Below are 24,460 nucleotides of genomic sequence, written 5' to 3'. Positions count from 1 at the left end.
ACAGAAGTGTTGCGATCATCCTAAGACCAAGTGACTTGCTTGAAGAGCACAGAGGCCTACATTTGAGTGTAGGTCTTTGAGCTCCAAGCCATTGTTTACTCTTGACCAATATACTGGGCAGAGGGGTGGTTGGGTTTCAGCACCAGTGTTGTGTTTATAAAAAGATAAAGAGAGGGAGAGGGATATGTTCTATGGAGGTCTGGGCAAAGGGGGGGCCTTGGCAGGCCCATGCTGAGGCATCCCTTCTCCCCGAGGGACCAGCCACACAGTGGTATAGTATACAATAGAGTTTATTCAGGGCATGGGGAGGGGAGTTAAGAGGGTAGTAAGGGCAGAGAGAGAGAAAGAGAGAGAGAGAGAGAGGGAGAGAGAGGAAGAAGGAAGAAGAGGAGGAGGAAGAGGAGGAGGAGGAGGAGGAAGAGGAAGGAGGAGGAGGAAGAAAGAAGAGGAGGAAGAGGAGGAGGGGGAAATGGGGAGAGTGAGGAGGGGGCAAGCAGCCCCTTTTGTAGTGTCAGGCACACCTGGTTGTTGCTAGGTAACTGTTGGGTGGAGCATACCTGGTTATTACCAGGTAACTATGGGAGTGGAGCTTAGACAGTGGTAACAGGGGTAGGGTGGCTTCTTTCTGAAAGAAAACTTAAAAGCAAACAAATCAAAAACCCCCCAAAAATTGAAAGTAGGGGATTTTATTGTTAGCTCATTTTCTCCCCTCGTATTGGAGTAAACTACTTATTCCAAATCTTTATTCCATCTAAACCTTTTATAATAGGGTTTTTGATAATACAGACAAATGAAAACTTACAACTCTTCTTAAAGAAGGTATAGATTTTCATGTTGCTAGGATTTCTAGTAGGTTACTTCTAGATTAAATGTACTCAATATTCTTTCATAAATTTTCAATTAACTTGAAAAATGGTAACTAGTTTTTCAAGGCACAAGCCTTTATATATTTGACAGAATCTACAGAGAACAAAGTTGGCGTTTTCTTTCTTGTGTTTAGGTTCAAAGATGTTGACTTTTTTCCAAAGTCCTTGGCTATACCTCATCCCAACCCCAAGAAAGTGAAAGCCTTTGTTCATTTCCTGTAATAAGTAGTCATTTAATTAAAGAACAAAATTAACAGGAATCAAAATGTTGGAGCTGTATTTTTTTTGTTAGACATCATATAAAAAAGAGAACGTATAGTACAGTAAATCACTCTATAACATGAACTTAGTTTTCAAATCATTAGGATAAAAATGTCTTTTCAACAAAATACTGAATGACGCTGGGTCACATGTCCCTCACAGCAGAGGCTGGGAGTGTGAGCCTGCACATGCATGTCACCCATCCTCCATGACGCTGCAGAACCGTAAAACAAGGTTGAAGGCAAACACGTTTTCTTCTGGGAGAGTTACTCTGGGCCTGAAGTGACCCCAACAGTTCACACTCCTCAGACACCGAAGAGGGGAGTGTGTCCTCTGGGCTGCTCCTCTTGTAGGTAAGTGGTCAGGATTGCGCCTCTGTGATCCTGCTCTTCTCACAAACACAGCAGTTAGTCTTGAGGAAAGTTCCCTGATGAATGTTCAGTGTTGGTATCAAAAATTAAACACAAATTCTTCTCAGAAGAAAATCTCTATGGCCTGTGAAATCTAGAAATGATATTTTAAAATTAGATATTTATAATAGTCAAAAATGCCAAAAATAAAAATAACTTCCTAAAACCAAAAAATGAACAAACAAAAAGACCCTTCCACAAACAAGTTTACTGCTACTCAGAGTGTCTCAAGTTGATATAGAGAGCTTCAAGGAGGGAGTTGCTGTGGCTGAATGGCCTGGAAGAACTCGCTATGACTCAAAGCAACCTTGTGTGGAAGCTGCCGGTGAAGTCCTCAGCAGACACGGAAGCTCTAGGACCTGGCCTGGCTGACCAGTTCCTCTTAAAAATGTCTGCAAATTAGTTAACATGTTCATAACGATGCTTCATCAACTCAAGAAAATTCCGTAGGATTGGAATACTGCGTTGACTTTGTAAAGCTACTATGAAGGGCTAAAATCTGATTATGCTTAGATTCGGGGTCCCACACACAGGTTTGTCTATTTCTTTAAAAATAATAAGCATTAAAATGCGTTTTACAGAATTTTATTTCCTAAACTTACATTCTTACATTAAGAATAACAAGAGCTGAGCTATCCTGTCAGGTATAACAGAAAACTTTAAATTTTTGTTTGCATAATTTTATTCCTTCCTTACAGCCCTAACACAAGTGTGTGAGGGGTATAATTCATATTTATTTTCTGCCCCATAGCCCCAGTCAGCTTGCAAGGGGAATTTTTTAAATAAGTGCAGCAGCCCCTTGGGATCCATCACAGAGTTCACTAGGCAATGTACAGAAGCCAGGTTGCTTGCTTGCTTATTTATTTATTTATTTATTTAGTATTAGGGACTTGAGAGCCTCCTTCAAGGAAGGGGACAACGCAGTTGCTCGTGCTCTGAGCTCTCAACAGTCAGTACCATCAGTGCTTATAGGCATGCAAGAACTTAGCCAGAGAGAAGGACTTCAAAAGTATACAGAGCACAGGATGGAAAGTTTCTTCTCCCACTACTTGTGGGCAACGGGGTAGGCATAAAATGCGCTGTTCGACTTGGTGGGAAGTCAGGCAGAAGACCCTGTCTAACTGCCATCCACACCAGGAAGGCAGGAGCTTCCTATGTGTGTTTTACTGTCACATCCTCAGCCGCTGGATTGCTATATAGATTCTCAAACGTTTGCTGAAGAAATGAATGTGTCTTGTGGTTGGGTGAACAATGGCTTGTGTTAGAACTTAATGTCCCTATTACGTAGATAATGGAGAGTGATTTCATAGCAATCTAGATGTAGTAGTAAATTCTATATTTTTTTATATTGGAATTAAGTACCTAAGAAAAATTTGAGTTGAGACCAATTTTCTTAAACAAGACAACTCTATACTATCATGTACGTATCCCCTCTCACTGCCGATTCCTACGTAATGATGTTTTTCTTACGAAGATAAAGCTTCTTGTGACTAGACTCATCATGCAGTTCATGCAACAGCTCACCTTGTCAAGTGCTTGCTGGATGCGTGCACCTCCATTTCATTACTCTTATACTCATTTAATTCTTTACGAATTGCTGCCTGGGATTTAAAAAGAATAGGTTTTCAAGTCAAATTATCACCTTTACATATTGTCACCCATCAATATGTGCTGACATTGTGGTCAAAAATCAGAAAGGAATTCCTTTGCTGTGTTATAGTGGGGCAGACAATCCTTCCTGCACTAGCAGGTGAGCCTAGCACAGACTTGGGGACCCGTGAATAGTAAGATCAGTGCTTTGATCCTCTCGCTATTGTGCTATCAGAAAACCCATGTCATTGGAACTTTTGAGCACAGAGTTTAGTTTTGTGCTATGGCAGAAATAGAGCGAACATCTGCCTTATGACTTCTAGTCTTGTCCTCTTTTAGCTTCTCTAAACGTGTGCCTGTCTCTCATCTGAGCCCTCCAAAGTCCAAGGGACAAGAATATATATTGGAAACATAGAAAACCTTCTATATTCAGATGACGCTAGCTGCTAAAGAATTCTTTCCCTTTGAACATCTAAATGTGTCCAACTCTGTTATACAGCATTTCTCCAGTTTGACACATATGACACATATTGTAAGAACAAACAACTGAGTGATTGTATAAATTTTCTCTTCCAAAAAAATGCATTCTGAAAGCCCTTTCACACTTCTGGACTTACATCCTCCTAGATGATAGCATTTGACCACTGATGGTCGCTTACCCCATGTGCTTGGGTCATTTGATTTCCTTTATACAATCTGTACCAGATTTTTAAGTTCACACCTCCATGGTATTTGGAAATTGACATTTCTTAGGGGTGTCCTCATGCACTCTGTGATGTCCACCCATCGGATATGCCAGATACCATTTGCAGTGACAACCCCAAATGTCTTATGATACTGCCAAATGTCTTTTAGAACAGAACAGTCCCCTAGCTCAACTTAATCCTAAATTAGCTTCATGAAATCAACAGAGTGTAGGGCATAGTTCACATTGTCAGAGAGAGAGCCCAGCCTGATCATGAGATGTGACGCCCCAACCAGCACAGAAGCGGCTCAGAAGCAGCCCAGAAGCAGCCCACCTTATCTGCTGCTGACAGTCTCGTCCAGGGCTTGTCTGCTCTCCTGTCATAGTCCTGTGCTCTCGCTACTTCCACATAGTCACTGAAACGGATCAGAATTTTCCTGTCTCTCAGTTCATCAACAGTGGGTCTCTGGTTAAGCTAAAATAAAAGATGATTACAGTTAGATATCATATGCCACAGTTATTTTCTTATAGTAAGCAGTACATAAATCTATAATATCAACTGTACTTGTGAATTACCATGAATATTCTCTAGTGTGACTTCAGAATGCATCAAGTAATCCTCACATAATCTCTTTCTTCCGGTACCCACCTATCCTGACAGAGCACATGTCAAGGAGTGGTTGGTGGAGTCACTGACTAAGTTACACGTGTTCAGTAGTCTCTTATGCTAACCTCCACTCTCGTGAAGAGCTGGAAGACTGTTGTGTTAGCTCCAAGTGCAACAAAGCATGAAACTTTGTTGAGGGTCAGCCAGACAGTGGAAATGATCAGGAGGAAACTTAGGTGCCTGGAGTTACTTCCTAGACTAGCCATTGTAAATCTAAACCGGGTCACACGGGCAGAACAGAGAACAACAGACTGCTATTCCACAGAGGCAAGCAACAGCAACCCGCAGTGTGTAATCAAGAACAAGATACATTGTCTGTAACCAGGGTCTTGTTCCCTTTTAAAGAAGGAGGAAGCAAAGATTATACATGGACTTGGACAACCTAAGAAAAATATCCTAGAGCACCAGTGGAAAGGCCCTGGGTCCTGCTAAGACTGAACCCCCAGTGAACTGACAGTTGGGGGAGGGGCAATAGGGGAGGGGGGGAACACCCATAAGGAAGGGAGGGGGGGGATGTTTGCCCGAAACCGTTGTAATAAGAAATGCTCATTGTCACCTTCTGGGCTGAAAGGATTGTAGTGGTAAAAGAATGCTATGTTCTGGGGAGGGATTTCACTGGGTTTCACTGCCTTCTCAATGGTTCGCTATTGAGGCCTCACTATCTCGGTTCACTTAGACCCTGGGATAAGTACAAAAGGCACTGCTCTTGGAGCAACTGACCCCATGTTGACTGGAAAAGCACACAAAGTCACCATATGCTTTGCACTACCCTTCCAAACTGCTGCAGAAGCAGAAGCTGTCTCTAGTCCTAATCTGTTTGCAAAATAAATGCTTTGATTGTAATCCTGTGTAGATTAGTTTTGTCATTTTGACATAAGTTAGAGTCATCTGGGAAGAGGGAATGCCAACTGAGAAATTTCCCCCCATCTGATTGGCCTGTGAGTATGTCCGTGTGGACATTTTCTTGATGACTGATGGGGGAGGGTCCAGCCCACTGTAGGTGGTGCTACCCCTGGGCAACTCTCCCTGGGTTGTACAAAACAATCTGAGCAAGCCATAAAAGAGCATCTCTTCTTGGTCTCTGCATTAGTTCCTGACTCAGTTTCCCTCATTGATGTACTAGGTCTTGGAACTACAAGAAAATTAACCCTTTCTGCCCTGTGTTTCTTTTGGTCCTTGTGTTTGACAGCAACAGAAAGCAAACTAGGACAGTACCTTCCTGGTTAATCTTTGCTTGATTTCTCTCCTTTCTTCCTGCTCTGTCTGATCATTCCTTTCTGTGAAAGGGAAACAGAAGCAAGTTAAGCATTTCTTGTCACAGAAGCAAGTACTAGCTTCCCTAGGGCCCCTTTACAGATGACACCTTTTGACACATCAGTTTCTGTGTTTGCAGCTACTTTCCCAAAAGCTGCTCAGGACACGCTGGCCTGAGCTGTCACACATGACCACCCTTCACAGGCTGGTTCTCCTCTGCCCCATACAGTAGAAGTATGTTTTTGCTACTGCTTGCTTCTGTGGAATAGTTGTCTGTTGGTCCCCATGTCACTTGAATATCTTGTCCATATATTCGTATCTAGGAAAACACGGAACATACAGTTCCAGTCACCCAGCACTCAAGCAGGTGTTCAGCTCTGAGTAGTTCTGTCGCCACAGTTTGTCTTCTGCCTTTCCGTTTCATGAGTGTGTAAAATGGAACTCTCAGACAACTACCGCAAAACACCAACTGCATTTCTTCCAATTATGGGCAACACTATATAAAATATGAGCGTACCCATGGCTCAAATGCTTGCCCATCGCTGAAGCATACATACATGAGACTGCTTTCTAAGGGGCCAACAGCCCCCAGAATTGGCTTTGTCTCTTAGGTTGTGTTCACACTATAGTTGGCAGCTAAAGGGGGGGCCAGCATGCTGAAATACTGTCATAATGTAAGCCTGGCTCAGGGAGCAGAGAGAAAAAAGAATGCGGCCCTATTTCTGGCATTCTAGGTGCTAAATAAAGCCTCAGGTCCCCAGCCTTGCTACAACTCCTGCCTAAGAAATAGATCTCACCCACCAGCACACAGAGCAGTAGCACAGCCATGTTTGGGGAAGGGGAACCCTGTAACCTACACCTAATATAATTTTACATTCTATGCTTTTATTTAAACTGTGTGTTTCGAACACTAGTGTGTTGGGGGAACTGAGTGTGTGGGTGTCTAATACATCTGAGTATGCTTTTCAATAGTCCTTTTATTTTGGAAGCTATTAGGCTAGAGAATTTTAGAGAAAAACACAATCACACTGTGTGCTTGGTTCTTCAGACATACGTAGCAATAGAAAGCGTATTGTTATAAGCTATGGTGACAAAAGAGTGAAACAACCAGGAAACCCTGAAAAATGTCATCAGGCCAGCCCTGAGAGGATAAGGCTATGGCGTGGCAGTAGTTCTGATTTCTTACGAAGGTCCTGAACAAATTCCTTGTAGTCTCCTTGTGAAAAAAAAAAAACTGAGAAAAAAGCAGGATTTCCCCACCCCCAACTCCCTTTATTGTGAAAATGCCATTATTATCAAAGCATAAAAAACAGTTTGGAGGCCAGTTATTCCAGCACCTTGGATAGCTCCATGTGCATCTTCCAAGGGTATCCAGGAAAGTGTGATTGCTTCTGCTGTGGTGACTAAGAACTAGGCAGCCAGTAGAGGCGGGACAATGTTCACATGTTAAAAATGTCACATTTGCTCAGGGCCTTAGCTGCTTCAACTAGTAAAATGGGGCTGAGAGCACGACTCTCAGATTTGCGGTAAACATTAAGGAACACACACAGACTGAACCCAGTCATCATATTCAATTAGCACGAATACGTAGAATTCTGAGAGTGTGTGTGTCAGCTGCACTGACATAAGCCTCCTCTTGAAGGAGAGCAAACGCAGAGTTCAGTCACAAGCGCAATTACACGAATTTCGCTGCTCTGTGCTATTCCATACGTGGTGGCCATAGTCTTGCCACAGAAGAAAACAACCATACAAGTCAAGCAGTGGGCTTCTCAGATCCTCCCACTCAGAACACCTAACAAGGCTTCCGAGCTAAGGATGAATCTGGTGTGCTGGCAAAGGCACTGTGTTTATGATGCGTTGCCATGGCCATCACAAGGAAAATCCACTTTCCTCAGCACGCTAAAGGTTAGTGCAGTCAGTTCCAGCTACTTGCTAGCTCTACTCACACTCGCTGAGCAGTCTATTTTTAAGACTCCACTGTTTGTTTTAGATAGTAACACAATGAGAAGTTCAGGTAGGGGAACCTGGCTGCCCACACAAAAGAAAAGACACTGCTATGGAGGGGAGGAGTGGGACCAGGTTAGTCTGGGCCATGGGGCTCTCTTCTTCTGTGCCAAGAGCACACCTGGAGCACGTCCTGGAACATCCCTTGTTGAAGGACAGACCATGGTTTTGAATAATATAAATGACATAAGTTGAATTTTAAATAAGTAGCTTTATATTTAATATCTGAATATTTGCTAACTAAAATGGCTTGACTCTTGTTGACTTGGTCATGTGTAATTTCAGCCCACAGTCTATGCCTCATAACAAAACAGTAGCACTGCATAAGTTTAAAGAGTTTTGTGTGTGTGTGTGTGTGTGTGTTCTTTCTGTCTTTGTTCCTTTCCAAGCTTATTCTCTGTTTAATTATCAAGACTAATGCATGTATAGTAAGTACAGTGACCTCCAAATGTTGGCTTCCAAATCCTACCATTTTCTTCAGGAAAGAATTCTTAATCTTAGGATATTTCCCAGTAGTCTACATAAGAGGGGGTAGGTAGCTTTAAGGCTAAGGATAGTATTGAGGCTAAGACAGGAGAGGAATAGGTTGATTTGCATGTTCAGATCAAGACTCTCTAGCCTCTCTGTTGGAACCAGGTCTGTCTTGGTGCTGTTACAACTTTGAAAGAGCTGATCACAAAGAACACTCAGGCAAGCAGAGTAACACACAGCAAGAGAAAAGCTTAAGGGTCAATCCAAAGACTACAGACCCATCTTGTGGAAAACACTTTAAAAACTAGTCTAGTAGACAGGCACTACTCAGGGTTCGCCTGAGGCTTGGCCACCTTCCGTCACCCCAGCCCATGATATTTCCATCCAGCGTACGTTATTTCTGGACACCTGGGCTCAGCTCACTACAGTTCCACACCTCATCGGGGGAACAGGCCAGAGGTACAGAGGGTGCTGGAACCCAGAGTCCTGAAGTTTCCTTGCTCCAGTGAGCTAACTGTTTATTTCTTCTAGGTTGAACAAGTGAGGGGAACACCCAAAGATGCCTAACTGGGTCTGTAATGTCTAATGTCCTTAGGACTCCCACTGCAAACTCCCTAGAAGCTCTGCTTGGCACCCAACATGCACAGGGTTAATGATTTATTTCCCTTGGGTCAACAGGTCCATCTAATAAATCTGAAGATAAGAGTGTCTTTAATTATGCTAGGAGGAGAGCTATTTTTTTTTTCGTTTCAGAAGGAGCTTTCTGAATACAGCCACTTTAAGGCTTTTCTTTCAGAATCTCTTAGCTGCTCAGATTAAAGGAACCCAGAGTGTTCAGCCTGCAGAGCTGGGCTGGGCTGTGAGAGCTCAGATCCCTGCAGCAGCCGTAGCACACGTGAGGGAAACCTCTAGAGGAATTGCCCGCTACTCACGTTTCAGGATATTTCTTCTCTCCAGTTCTTCCACGGCAGGTCTCTGGCTCAGCCTTCTGCGGAAAAACACTAAGATTATGTTTTGCACCATGGTGGCTGCCTGGAAGTTCTGCCCAGGTCTGTGCAGTGAGAGGTGCCTGTCATACACCCCTGAAGTTGAAGATCACCTTTCCAAAGGGTAGAAAAGAGTGGACCACTAGAGCCTCTTGCTGGCAAAATCAAGTCAGACTTCCATGTGGGAGGGGGAGCCAGTCCACGGAGCCAGTGCTGAGGAAGTCCTTGCTCCACTCCACATCATCACCGGCTCCCTGCCTGGTGTGTGCACTTTACCCAGCCACATGCATGCTTCAGCCGTGCAGAAATTCATTCAGGAAAATCTTCTTCCTGCCCACTAGCTTAGAGAATAGCAGGCAGCACCGCTGCTGGCATTCAGGCTTCTGGTTGCAGCCATGCCCCCAGATCCTTGCTTCCAGGCATCAGCTCCATCCTCCATCCTCAGGACCAGGAAATCAGCCCAAGAATACAGCCAGTTGCCTGCCAGGCTAAGAGGAGCCTCCTCTGCCCTGCCCCACCCAGGGGGGAGTGTCTAGGGCCAGCAGAAGGGCCTTGCCTCCTGTCAGTGAGCACACAGCTCTAACACCAATGACAGTTGGGGATCTCCCAGCTAACTGGGAAGGGAGCCGCCCACACACGCGCGCCTCCCGCCTTCCTCCTCTCTCCTCCCTCCTCCCTCCTCCCCTCTCCCTCCAGCCTCCCAGATGAGTGTGCCAGTGTGCTCTGTGAAGACAAATTACTATTTCCTTTTCAGATGGTCTCTGGCTCAGGGAATTGGAGGACGAAGCCCAAAAAATAAAACATCAAAACTCTGCAAAACATAAACAAAGGGCTTGTCAGGAGAGGGAGGCATAATTAGACAAAATCAATGCCAAGCTCCAATTATTTCTATCTAAAATAATGGCCTTGGGTTGAAGCCAGAAGCCTTCCTACTTCCGGATTCTCAGCCACTATAGGGAGGCATCAGGGCTGAGGCACTGACTACTCAAAGCCAGGGGCTATAACATTTTGCCCCTGTGAAAATGCTGTCTCCAGAAATACGTGTCTATTTATAACCCCTGTCCCAGCACAAAGCCCAGGGCGTGGTGTGTCTGCTCTACACCTCCCTCTGCACTGGAGCACAAGTTTGCTTCGGGCTCCCCAGAGCTTTGCCTGCCAGCTCTTGCAGGGTGGGCATGGCCTCCCCTACTTCTATTGGTCCCTGAGATTTGAACCTGGACCCTGACAACTTCTTGCTAGCAACCAGAGTCAAGTGTTTCCCCATCTACCCTAGGTAATGCCTGCTAAACGTGGCCCCCTGCTCCCTGCCACTACGGCCCTAACCCCTCTCACGGACTACCAGTTATGCATCACACACTCTTCCAAGCCCCTGAACCCATTGCTGGGCCTGGAAGGTTTGGGAGAGCTCACTGTCCAAAAGAAAAGGCTGATGAACAAGAAACAAAAATCACCATCCATTTCATAGTGCCCTGTACACAGAATAAATGCATGGAAGGATAAGGGACCAAGCGAGGCAGGGGAAGGTGCCGTTGCACTGAGACCCTGGTTTCAAGGGGCCAGCCATAGGAGATTATACTCTTTATAGAATCTTTCCTAACTGTTCATTTGTTGGGAGTGAAGACTAAGGGAGGAAAGAAAGGTCACATGACGATCTGCTGGAGTTAAGCCCACAAGATACTGGAAGACATGCTCTGTGAGTAGACCATCTTGTGGGAAGTGTGGAGCCGGAGATGGTTCTGGGGCTGGGAGATGACATGGCATAAGGTGTTCTCCCATTCCAGTCTGCTCAAGAAGTAGTCCATTGACAGGGGCTCTTCTTGCAGGCTATGGCATAATAGGTAATTTATCAGGGCAGAAGAGGATGGGGTTTGGAGAAAGGAAGACAAACCTGGTGATCAGAGCCAGGACACGTCATTTCCTGGCTGGGTATGTGTAGGCATTTGGCTCTTCTAAGCCATACTTCTCACACACAATGAGGGCTAAACATCTTCAAAGAGCTGTAGAGACTGAGTCAAAGTAAAATGGCACTTCATAACATTTGCTTGGAATTCAGAAATCTCTCAAGAATTCATACCACCTCAAGATGGCTCTACCCAAGGGCTATAAGATGAGGACATCTGTGGCCAAGGCTGTAGGGTCAGGATGGCCATGACCGAGGCTTTAAGATCCTTGTAAAATCAGGATTCAGGTTGTCAATGCATACCTTCTTTGACATTTATAAGTAAATATTTTCTCCAGAAAGATAATCCTAGCTGGACTTTGTTCCCTAATACCTGATTACTCATGTCACCTGTGTGAAGTGGTCACCTTTGTCACGTACTTCCTCCTAGCCCCAAATGGCATCAAGTTTACTATCCAGCAGGAGATAGAGACCCCAGGGACTTAATGCATTGTCTTGGGCCTGGAAACAGTCAAACTGCCCAGACTCTACCTTTGTCCAGGACCCCGCCAATGACTATGGTCAGCTGCACCGAGGCAGATGAATTGACACAAAGCCCCTTCCTTGGCGGGCTATTTTAAGAATCTCACAGGACCAAGCACATCTGGTTCTGGTAAGCTACAGGCCCATCTGCCAAAGCCAGGACTGTAGGTCAGACTCTTCTTCCCACAATAATGTACCCACGAGATAATGTATGGAAAGCTCATCTCTAAGTCAGGAGAACATAGCAGCGATGAGCAGACCATTGTTTTTGCTTTGGCCATTTGTAGTCATTTCAACCTCTGTCCTTATTAGCTTCTCAATGCCTATGGAATTGGATGGAGGCATTTTTATTTTAACTACCATGTTCTGCCAGAGCCAGGTACAAAACCCTGGAAAGAGATGGTTCACAGAGGCACTTGACCAGCTCCTGAGCTTTAGTTTAGGGAGCAAAGTCTGACACCAGAGTTGATGAGGTCTCACCCCTGCCTCCACTCCAAACCAGGCATCTGAACAGCATGGGAGCCTGACACCTACCAGGTCTGCATGGGGCACCTGAGAAGCAGCCAAATACCTGGTCTCAACCCAAGTCCCAGGATTCCCAGGAACAAGAGCTAGAACCCACAGCTAGATCCAAAGCAGGGAGAGCTGGGACCATAGCGGATGGGGCAGCAGCTGCAGGAAAGACAAGAAGCCTGACCTCCAGGATGAATGGGCAGGCTGAGGCTAGAGAGAGCTCTTCCCCTGAAGCACACTTGCCTTGGCCGTGATGCAGTGGCCACTCAGGCCATGAGGACATGGGCATTTTATGGGCAGGACCACAGCCTTAGAAAGGAAGGTCGTGTTGAAGGAGTTCACCGCTCATGGTTCTTGAACTCCATGAGAGTGGACCTGGCACACCTTGCTGCCAGTGAGCCTAGACAGGTAGGTGCTGGTGATGGATGGAAAGAATGTTGCTGGGTCTTCTCTCCTTCCCTGGACTAGCATCCAGTATGGACTGTGCTATCACCTTGATGCTATCACCTTAAGGACAAGGAGCCAGGAAACAGCAAGAAATTGCTCTAACAGAACAACTCTGGAAGCCAAGGAGGCCAGGAGCACTGAGAGATGTAGGGAAGGACCACAGTCATCACTGCCCAGTGGGATGCACAGCTCTTGGCTTTCATTGCTATTGTCCTGCCTTTGGTTTGTGACAGTGACTTACCACCTCGAGTTGATTTCCCACAGTAGGCTTGATGGGGTAGCTAAGTACAGTACTATGGGGCTGAAAAGTCCCAAGGAAAGAAATATTGTAAGGCAGTAACATCCGGTCTACACAGAGGAAAGAGTGTTAAAAGACTGGAGGAACAGCATGGGCTGGGTGTGTACCCCACCTTCTGCCAGCAAACATCATGGATTCCAGATGTTTATGAATCCCTGTTGGACCTAGTGCAGGGGCGCTAATAGGACAATGACCCCCTCAGTGGATTTCTGTGGCTGTCAACTTGAAAGCCACCTATAGCTCCCTGTGTCTCCAAGAATGGGCAATTGGGGCATAGGAAGGAAGAGGTGGCAGAGGGACATGGGAGGTTGGAGTGTAGAGAGGCACTCCAATAGAGGTAGCCAGCATACAGTGGGTGGGATGCCCAGGTAAGCACTGAAATAAAGGGGTGACTGCACCTCCTCATTCCTGCCCGTGAATGGCTGGCAAGCTTCTGCTATGCTGGGTCCCCCAGGGTCACCACACTAACTTCGAAAAACCAGACTCAGCTCTTCCCTAGCCACTGGTTACCAGAGTCTGTGTTCTCCCCAACCTAGGCCTGTGCAGGGATATCCTACCTCACCAACTTACAGGGCTAAGAGGATCAGCACAGATGGAATGTAAGTAGACATCAGCATCATGGCTATTGTCCCTCACTGTGTAGAGCCTGGGTTCCCACTCTGCTGGTAGCCCCACTGTGGACCTGAACCCATAGAAAGGGCTACTGCATCAGACACTCAGGTCCCCTCCCTTAAACATACTCTTTATCAGATGCTTCCACCCTCTACCTCACTTTTCTCCCTCATACATGACCTCCTCCATCTGACATGCCCTCCTCCCTAAGGTATTCAGACGCTCCTCCATCTTCCCTCCTCCAGCAAGATCCACACCCTGCTCCTCCACTAACACATATAGACAGAGACATAAACACACAGAGAGACACACCAACCAGTGCCATTTGTGTGCCTTGAGGGCAGAAGGCACATGTGGGGTTCACACTGGTGTCCTTCCCCCCCGCCTGCCCCACCCTAGCTGCTGAGCACCCAGGCACTGGCTTGTCTGCTTTCTCTCAGTCAGATACCTGCCTTTCTGCTTACCTTCAGCCTTGGACCACACAGTGCATCTGACAAGAGCCACTGTCCTCTCCCAAGTACCTTTCCATTCTCCTGTGAGTTCCCTAGAGCTGGGAGCATGAGGTGACTCCTGACATTGGGGAACAAGCACAAAAGGGGGGCTACCAAGTAATCTGTGGAAGGTGGCTTGACACTCCAAGGACACAAATCCAGAGGTATCCAAGGGGCAGGGAGAGGACTTCGCATTTCTCTCTTACCCAAGTTCCCAGGATGCCCTGATTAACACACACTTTAAATAACACAAGGATCACACAATGGACAGGCTTGCCTGCTGTGTGCACTCCTCTGAGAGTCTTCACTCTTCTAATAGATGAGTTGCCCAGGGTCAGGGATGTCCAGGATGTCCCCAAGACCCCCCAGGCCACAGGCTGGGATAGTTGCATCACCGAGGGCAAATGGCTCAGTCACTGCCCCAGCTGCCCTAGACTAGAGAGTGTCCTGCCTCCAGTTAGCAAAGGCCTCCAGCAAGAAGAGGCCATTTCTGTGCACACTTCTGCAGCCTGTTTGCACGCAGTGGCTGTGGTCACTGAGTTATTCAGGACTCAGTGTGTGTGACCTTCCTGCAGGGGTCTCTGGCCCGGCTTAAAGGTTCCACTTGTCAGATGAATCCCCAGACTAAGTCAGAGAGAAATGCTATCACAGGCTTCTCCAGATGGCCGGGCCAGGCACACTATTCACATTTAGTGAGATGCTGGGACCCAAAGCTTAGACCCAGGCTGACCTAGAAGAAGGTCTTGATATGGGTCAGACCGGGCTTAACTACACTGAGGAGGGAAAGCCGGTTGACGTAGAGTAGGTCAATGCTGGGAGCTGCCAAAGTACAGTCTAGCTGCCCCTTCCAGGGCCACAACACATGCTCTTTTAGACGGACACTGCAGAGCTCTTGTGAAGAGGACACTGGGAACAGCACTACCCATAATAGTCAAGATGCAGAATCATCTGTGGTATCCTTTGATATGAACAGAGAAAATGTGGGCTGCAGAGACGGTCCAGTCAGGGAAGCTCTTGCTACACAACACAAGGACGCACTCATCAGCAACCATGTACCACGCCAGGGGTGGTCAATGCATGCCTGTAAGCCCAGCCCTGGAGAGGTGGGTGACATGTGGGTACCTAGCATGCTTTGTGAACTCCAAGCAAAGGGGATGGATGTCTCAAGAAATGAGTGTACTTCTGAGCATGATACCTGAGGTTGTCCTCTGACCTACCCATGTATGAACACACAAAAGGGAAATTTTGAAATATATATGTGCACAATTAAATACTATGCCACTAGAAAAAAACTCAAACTCCTGTAGTTCTTGGCAACGTAAAAGGATCATTGTGCTTGGTTAATAAGGCAGATGCAGAAAGACAGATATCCTGATTTCACTCATACATACACGTCTGAGCTCGCAGAACCAGAGTGTAGACTTGAAGTGATTGCTGCCTTGGGACAAAGCGACAGCCATCACGAAAGAACAAACACTGGTATCCTGTCCCTCAGGATGAGAAGAGTTGACAATAGCATTTGTATATATCACGTGTAATTCAAAATCGCCAGGAAAGACGATCCTGGATGCTCTCTTCACACGCACACGTTCACGTACAACATCTCAATGTATCACTCTCTTAAACGCTGTTGTGTGCCCATGAAAGCCATCCCAAGACATACACATCACCAATCCAAAAAGCAAGGGATCAGGTTTTGTGGGCAAAGACGTCTCGATGCTTTCCTTTCTATAACACATTCCATGCCGTTACATGTAAATACCTTTCCGCCGTATGTGTAAGGATGACAGGAGCCTTGTATAAAGACAGAGCAACCCTCAGAGAAGCACTGAGCCTTCTCACTGTGTGCTACCTCAGCCACGGCAGCAATACATCTACTCAATACATCTGCTTGTCCCTCATCCCCCCAAAGCTCCCCTGTGACACCTTCCCCACGTCATTGTGTCCAGGCCTTAATCTACCCTGTGATCCTAACTCATATACTTTCCTACCTGGAAAGCGGACTCCCTTCACCTTAGTTCTAAGTTCTTTGGGTATCCTCTGCTCAAATAAACTTGCAGCTTCCATGACATGACTCTCACCCATCCTCCTGTCGGAGAAGGGCCTTGGTGCAAGGCAGAGACAGGAGTAAACGCATTCGAAAGCTGACACTAGCCCTGTGATATTGATGTGGTACCTATTCCTTCTGATGTTTGGTTTTTCTTCTGAACAGTGGGCAGATGCTCCGCCCATGTCTCAGGATCTCCATCAGGACCAGCTGAGACAGAAGCAGGAAGCAGCTCACATCAGGCCCTCAGAGGACAGCAGTCTCTAAGTCCTCCTTGGAACATGGTCTTAGCTACCTGGTGCTCCCTGCAAGAGGACTGCGGGTCCACGGGAAATTTCGAGACGCGTGAGGCAAGGCTCAGTGGGTCTAGCTTAAGAAGGGATGCTTTGTTACTGCTCCACAAGAGTGAATTCATGCAGCTACCAGCGTAGTGTCATCCCAACACAGACCCCACTCGGGGTATCCTACCAGGTTAACTAAGTGTTGGACCAACATTGAGAGGTTCCTTCTCAAAGAGCTACGCCTCCTAGAGACAGGCTGCCACTGGAGAGCAGACGGTGCTGCACCCACAGAGCCTGCGGCTATTTTGGGAGGCAATCCTGCCCCTCAGACAGCCCTGAGTCACTATGATACTGGGATTCCCCAATGAGGGTGTGCCAAACACCACTATTCAGCTCTAAAACCAGAAAAACGGAAAGTTCTTCTCACTGCTGCTTGCTGTCCTCAAAACAGGCAGGTGATAGGGCTTAGACCCTGAGTCACAGACCCCTGGATGATAGGACACCCGGAGAATAGAAGTCAAGAGTAGAATGGTCTTCTCCCCACATGACAAGAGCAAGCAGCTATGAGGAGACCGGGATTGAGCATTCTGTAGAGGTCCCAGCCAGCTTCAGACCTAGAGAGGAAAGTGTGTGTCCACACTGATATCACAACCTCTGACCAGTGCATTTTTCACTCACCAAAGCTCTCCCAGGGAGAGTCCAGCTGCTAACACACACGCGTGCATGTACACACACACACACACACACACACACACACACACACACACACACACACTCACACACATTCACAGTGATCCTGTCACAGCAGCTGCCTACACCAACTTTCTGGACATAAGGGTGAGTGTGGACCCAGTGATTCCATTCCCATGTCCAAAGCCAGCCTCTTCTCATACCTCTGGCTTCTTCAGTGTCTAATGCCTGTCTTAGAATTGGTTCTCACCCGGCAACACTGTTTCCAATTGTACCCCGGGAGTCTCCACGTCTATGTGCCTGCCTAGGATCCACCAGATCCAAGCCACCAGCCTCTCACCTGAGCACAGTGGGAGCCACCCAGAGTCCTTTTCCCTTCTAGCCCCGCTGTAAGCTGGCATTCATGAAACCCCATGATGAACTCCATCCAGTGTCCTCGGCAAGGCTGGGCAGTTCATGAGGGTTCCTGCACCACTTCCCGTTCCTGCTGAGTCCTTTGCTATGACATGGCCACAGCTTCAGATGGGCTCCTGGGGCTGGGGTGCCCAACTCCCAGCCCTCCCAGCCCTGCATTCCATTGATCAGCACACACTGCCACCTGGCTTTGCCTCCAGTCAACTTTCACACGGCTATCAGGAGAGAGAGCTCGGTTAGTAAGGTTCTTGCCATGGAGGCATGAGGACCCCAGTTCTGATCTTCAGCACCTATGTAAACAAATGGACCACAGCATCTCATGCCTGCAATACCACCATTGGGGAGGTGGAAACTGGAAGACCTGCTGACTGGCCAGCCAAGCTGGGTCACTGAGCTCTTAATTTGGCGTGAAACCTTATCTCAAAAGTAAGGATGGAGAGAAACTGAGGAAGGCACTGTGGACCTTTATACACATGCATACATGCACACACACATATGCACACACACACACATACATGCATGTATGCACGCACACACACACATACACACACATGCACACACACATGCACACACATACATGCATACACATACATGCACGTATGCACGCACACACACATGCACGATGCACGCACACACAAACACACAATGTTATGTCATATTCAGAACATGAGGGGAAAGGGGAAAATTAAGTTTCCATAAAATAGCATACATCTTAAGCGGGAGCTCAGACACGACCTTGTTAGGAGACGGGGTGAGAACTGCATTGCTACACCTACACGGTAGTGACAAGCCTATCAGGATGACATCAGCTGCTAATGCACCGGGCACCATGGGATGCCGTCACATCCTGGAGCAGATGCTTCTGGAAACACAGGGAAGATTCTTGGTAAGGCTCTGAACAGAACAAGGCTCGTTCTTCCCCATGGTTCCAGAGCCTTTGCTTTCCAGGAAGTGGTCTGCACACCATTTCAACAAGGTGCGTCATGTTTGTCCACGCGCCTCAGCCCACGTTCTTGGGAGCATCGGGGGGACGTTCAAAGTCGAGTGTGTGGGGGGCGCTGGGGACAAGTCTTCACTGTTCAGGGATCAGGACAGAATCACTACAGGAGCACCCACCACTGACCCTCCATGATCCTATCCCAGAATTCCCAGAGGCCCCAAGGCTGGCAGACCTGCCAAGGGCTACCATGCATCTCTGCCCCAACGGGTGCCTCTCTGCATACTGTGTGGGAAATCAGACTGTCTTCAAAAGTCCAGGTAAACCTTCCCCCTGTGGCAGGAGTCAGAGCTCCTAGGGTACGAGGTCTGGGTGGGTCCTGCTTCCAGTTACCTGGCAAATAGGCAAAGACCAGTAGCCAAGAGCACCTGCTACTCTAGATGAATCCCAGGATACCCAGGAGGCATCAACCTGGCCCTTCCTGCTCTGCTCTCCATAGTGATTTGGTGCTCAGAACAGATGGACCCAGAGGGCACTACAGCATCCTCCATGAGCAGACTCTCAGGCCCTCGAGACAAAAAAAAAAAAAAAGAGCTGTGTTGGGGACACGTGGAGAGGAAGGACAGATTGCCCATCACAGGACCTGTACTGTAAGCTGCCCGTGGAAAGTCTAAGTACCACTGTTACTATGCAGAGGAAAGCTAGGAGCCCATGGGTCAGAGAGGGCAGAGCAAGGATGCATGCGAGCAGGGTTAGATGCCAAGACAGCACCATAGCTGGGTGCTGACAAGGGCCAAGCCTGTGCACATCATACACCAGTTACTAGAGAGGTCCGCGGGTCCCTCCTGTCCTCACGCAAGGGACAAAACTACATGGATATGCCTAAGCTGGTCAGCAAGGTGCTGCCAAGGATAAAGGGCAGAGGGCAAAGGGCAGCCCATGTGTTGAATCCCTGCCACCCAACTTGGCCCTCTGGTCCCAGACAAGGCAGAGTCTAGCCAGGAAGAACTAATACTGGTCCCACAGGAGCCCAGGTCAGGGTCACCAAAGAAGTCCCTGTGCTAACCATTCTTGGACCTATGGAGCACCTGAAGCCACTCTCATCCACTCCATGACAGGGATCCTGGAAGGAGGCCAGATGGACATGACACTGGCTGGCACAAAGCCCTACCAGGAGCCGTGCTCCAGCTCTGCCCGTCCTGCCCTTCCCCACCACGTACCAATTAGGTTAGGCTGGCCAGCAAGCCCCGGGGATCTTTCCCCTGCTTCCCAGCAGATTCCCGGATAGCAAATGGACCAGCGTAACTTGGTTCTGGGAATGTGAACTTGGGCCCCTGTGATTGTACTCAGGTGATTCCAGCTGAACCACCTCCCTGCCAGGAAAAAGATCCCTGGCTTGCTGACCAGCCTAACCTAATTGGTAAACCCCGGCCCAATCAGAGACCCAAAGGACGTGGGCAGATGACATCCCCGGGAGTGACAGCCGAGGTTGGTCTCTGGCTTTACATGTGGGCATACGTGTGGACACGCCCACACCCAACCCTACCCATACACTCACAAAAAAACCCGGGCTCTGCTCAACCTCTGCCTCAATGCTGGCATCTCCAGGAGTTAACTGTGGGGTCCTATCTGCCTTTGACCTACCTGCCCATCCTGTCTCTCTGGTGGTCAGAGTCCAACAAGTCAAAGATGTCAGCCTGACGAGATGGACACCCTCCCAGCTGCCCAACCAAATACCCAAAGAATCAAGTGGCAGGGTACAGTAGCTGCAGTCTAGCCCTCACCAGCTACCTCAGCAGAAAGCAGACTCTGAGCTTAGTGTGGAACCCCCTAGTGGGCCAGACACAAAGAGGCAAAGGCCTCAAAGCAGAGAGACTCCTGAAGCAGGAGGGAGCCCACCCATGCACACAGCTGCAGACTTGCCTGAGAGGCCAAGCTGTGCTCTGGGTCTGTTCTCTCCCAGGTCCAGACCTGCACACCAACCCTGCCTACAATGACCCTAGAGCTCTGTTCTCCCCATCCAGAGGTGGCAGCTACTGTTCCCAGCCCTGTGGTACCAGCTGTGCTTATTGCTGGAATTCGGTAATTCAATTAAGCTTTCTGTACACTGACTGCTTGACTTGCTGTGGGGAGTAAAGGACCACGTCTATGAAAGCCAGATGAAACATTCTAGAGCCAGAGAGGAAAGCTTCAAGAGCCCCTGTGGGGTGAGCGTGGGGCTGGAAAGAAGGGTGGGGTGTGGTGAGTGCCTGGGGAGTCTGTGTGGACTGCTGGGGTAGCTGTTCTCTCTTGCCTCTTGTGGAAGATGCATCGGGGCTGTTCCCACGGGAAGCTCCCACCTACCATACTGGGAACTAAGTGCTTCTCGGGGTGTGGCTGGACACAGCATCTGATGCCACGGACAGGCACGTGTGATTTCATGTGATAGAACTCCAGGGCTTGGCGCTGAGGCGTGAGCTCTGAACGGCAGCCGTGTGCAGCACAGAGGGCCACACAAGGGCACTCAGGAAGTCTCTGTGGCTGGACTGAATTGCGGTGGTAATGGGGAAGGATGTTTCAAAGGAAGGGAGGTACCACTGGTCCAGTTGCCCAGGGCCCTCAATGTTCCCTCATCTCCTCCCTCCCCAGCTTCTTCTAGATGCCCACATCCCAGATAGCACATGAGGAACAGGGTGGGCATTTATAAAAACCCAAGTGACTATCTCGAAACCACAGGGCTGTACCTTTGCTCTAGAACCAGACTGTGGAGAAGCAGCATGAACCAAGCTGTAGAGAAGCAGCATCTCCCTAAAGGATATGATGTTTCCCAATCACTCGTCTATCTGTCCATCCTTCCTTCTTCCTTGGCTCCTCCTCCTACCTACTGCCAAGACAGAATTAGAGAGCCTTCAGGAGAAAACTCCCACTTCCTACCTAGCCCCTCTTCTTAGGGCAGTTCTAAGGTTGACTGTACTTGGGCAGTCTCCTTCCCATGAGGTTCAGCTGGGAACAGAGGTGGAGCCAAGGCCAGGGGGTATGGTGGGACCAAGGCAAAAACAAAACAAAACAAAACGACCCGACCTGAGCTCACTTTGCTGGACACTACTGATCTACAGGAAGGCCCAGTAACCATGCTTGGGGATTTGCTGGGATCAATGGTCAGACAGACTTCCTCCCTGCACTTAACATACGAAAAGAGTGGTGCGGATCAGGGCCCTCCAAGGGTAGCCACTGCTTGACACCAACTTCCCAACCACACCACTGATCAGGAGTGTCCCCAGCTAGGACAGCATCTGCAATGTCCCTACTCGGCCCCGCCAATCCCAAGAGCCCCTTCCCTCCAGGCAGGGGTGAGCACATACTTCCTGACCTAGCTTCACTTATGGGCTCTGTCCCCGCACAAGTCGGACCCTGGGAATCAAAAGCATGCAAAGCCACATTGCCAGAGTGCTTTCTCCTCCATGAAGACCCATCAGGAGTAAGTAGGCTGAAGATGGTGGGGGGGTTGTTGCTAAGACAATGGCGATGAGGAAGAGGAGGGAGGGGTGTAGTGAGGATGTTGATAAGGAAGATGCTGGAGAAGACGTGGATAATGGGAACATGAGAATTGAGACAAAGATGATGGCGATGACCACCGAAGATGCTCACCATGGTGGTAAAGGTTTGTCAAAGATGGCGGTCAGCACAATGACTACCATAACAACTCCGAGTGGTTGAGTAGCCACGTGGCTTAGGTGCTGCTCTGGGGTTTGGAATCCAGCTATCGAGCCACAGACTCCTCTGTGCAGCAGTGGATACACTCTCAGGGTGACTGCAGGGATAGACATAACCATCCCGGACACAGCAGACACAGTGATTCAGGTTACATGATACTGGACCTTGGCTGCAGGGCAAGTCCAAATTAAGATAAGACAGGCATTGTTTCTCCAGAAAGCTGCTCAAACTGACCAGACTCCAGATCTCCAGTTCATTCGTTTTCTTCCACAGGGATCTCCCTGAGTCCAGCCCACAGCCTGACCCACTTTACAAGGAAGGAAGTGGGTACCTGCTGTGGAATGTTGTCCCTGATCAACTTTTGTTGTCTGATCCTTACTCCCCAGCACCACCCTGAGACTCCCAGCAGACAAGAGTGGGATCCGAGGGACAGTGAGTCCCACCGCACCCTCCCCCTGTCAGGGAAGGCAGTGAGGGCTGTCAGTGTGGAGCAGGTCAGGCTGCACACTGAGTCAGCCAGGTTCCCAGCATTTGCTGAATAGATGCTCACTCCCACAGACAAGATCTTACCTCTCAAAACAAACACAAGCTAGGCATGAGGGCTCACATGTGCCTTCCCGGCTCTCAAAAGGTACAGCTGAAAGGATCAGAAGTTCAAGGTCATCCTCAGTCTATTTGAGACTAGCTTGGGCTAAATGAGACTCCATATTATAAAATAATAAAATAAAATAAGGAAACTCAGAGACAGAGGAAGGATCCAGCAAGGAGAGTAAAAGCAGAGAGTGTGACGGTGTGTGTATGAGCAAATGTATTGAATTGTGTGTGTGTGTGTGTGTGTGTGTGTGTGTGTGTGTCCTGTCTCAATGTCTGTTTCTACCTCTGTCTCTGTCCCTCTGACTTTCTCTCCTCCCCCTCCATCCATCCCCAGCAATTGCTACTGCTGGTGTGTGATACTCAGGAGGTGCCTAGTGGATGTTTTAAGTCTCAGAAGCGTCCTGAGACACAGGAACCTCCCTCTGGGAGGAGCAGTTCAGTTCAGAAGCCATAGCTACACAGTGAGAACTCAGAAAGCTGGAAACAGTGCTGAGAAGATCTCCCAGCCTGGGGGCATAGAGAAGGGTGCAGGGAAAAGGAGAGAGGCTTGGAGAAGGTTACATAAGGGACAGGAAAACTTAGGTGTGTGTTGGGGCTCTGGTGTTCGCCATGCCGTCCAAGTAAAGTGAAGCCACACAGGCAACTGAGCCAGGGATCAGGGCACCCCAGGCCAGCCTGATATTTTCTTAGATTTCTCATTTCCTCACAGGGTTGGTGATCTGACTTCTCTCTGCTCTAACATCATTACTCTGATGGATGGGCAGCAAGTGGTAGCTGCTTATACTCCTGCAGGGACCAGAACCAGCTCCAGGGTGGTCAGGCTACTAACCTTGTCTGTCTCCTGGAAACCATAGCATGTGGCTTCCTTTTAAAATAGGACCCCAGGAAATGTGTTTTTCTTTGTCCCGGAAACCTGCAGGGTCCTATGGGGCCCTTCCCGAGAGAGGAGATCGTTCGGGGTTTGCCCTGTGAGGATAAAACAGGGCATGGTGGGTGGCTGAGATGTCCTTCTGGGGTGAAAGTGAGGTTAGGGACTGAGTTCAGGATCAGAGGTTGGGGCTCACAGGCTTGATGTGATGACGTGTCATGGGCTCCTTAGGGTCCTTGTTACTGCTCAGACTTTAGCAAGAAAGGCATACTGTCCCCAGTATAGACCTCAGCATGCAAGGCACTCCTTGGAGGGGTACACATGACTTCCTGGTATTCACGGATGTGAGCTGATGTGTGTGTGTGTGTGTGTGTGTGTGTGTGTGTGTGTGTGTGAGAGAGAGAGAGAGAGAGAGAGAGAGAGAGAGACAGAGAGACAGAGAGACAGAGAGACAGAGACAGAGAGACAGAGACAGAGTTTATTTGCATCTACTGTTACAGTCACACACACACACACACACACACACACACACACACACACACACACACTCCTCCCAGTAGCACGGTCTGTTAGGATCCTTTGGGTAACACGCTAGGCTTCCCAGACCTAACAATGCGCCATTTTAAAGTATCTACTTAGAATACCAACTCCTCAGATAAAATGAGCAGAATTCAGTTAGCATGCCCAGACTGAGAATGTTACAGAGAGCTGGGACAAGGAAATGGAGAAAGACAGAGTGGGGTCATGTCAACTGTGTTGTGGAGGGACAGTCAAAGAAGGTCTGTCTGGTCAGTGATGTTGAGCTGACCACATATGTTTGCCTGGAGTAAGCGATCACATATGGAACCCTTTCAGCAGTGATACTTGAGCAGGGCAAGCACATGCCTCCTGGGTGGTTACAGCTTTACCTTCCTGCAACCAGTCCATCACTTGGCTATATCCCTTCCTGTTTGTTAAGA

At 48.3% G+C, this 24,460-nt stretch overlaps 1 protein-coding gene across 1 annotated transcript in view; it reads right to left on the bottom strand.

The window, feature by feature from the left end:
* Positions 1 to 1,074: 1,074 nt before the first annotated feature.
* The window catches only part of Phactr3 (phosphatase and actin regulator 3), a 196,398-nt gene continuing 173,012 nt past the window's right edge, over positions 1,075 to 24,460 (bottom strand). Inside the window, exons 9-13 of the mRNA XM_032904910.1 lie at positions 9,141 to 9,196; positions 5,695 to 5,756; positions 4,147 to 4,287; positions 3,062 to 3,138; positions 1,075 to 1,631 (exon numbers count right to left, since the gene is read on the bottom strand). Of these exons, the coding sequence (XP_032760801.1) occupies positions 1,616 to 1,631; positions 3,062 to 3,138; positions 4,147 to 4,287; positions 5,695 to 5,756; positions 9,141 to 9,196 (352 nt within the window). The 3' untranslated portion in view covers positions 1,075 to 1,615. The remainder of the gene's footprint in view (positions 1,632 to 3,061; positions 3,139 to 4,146; positions 4,288 to 5,694; positions 5,757 to 9,140; positions 9,197 to 24,460) is intronic.

Source organism: Rattus rattus, chromosome 5 (genome assembly GCF_011064425.1).
Source record: "Rattus rattus isolate New Zealand chromosome 5, Rrattus_CSIRO_v1, whole genome shotgun sequence".
NCBI classification, from domain to species: Eukaryota; Metazoa; Chordata; class Mammalia; order Rodentia; family Muridae; genus Rattus; species Rattus rattus.
This window is presented reverse-complemented; position numbering and strand designations above follow the sequence as displayed.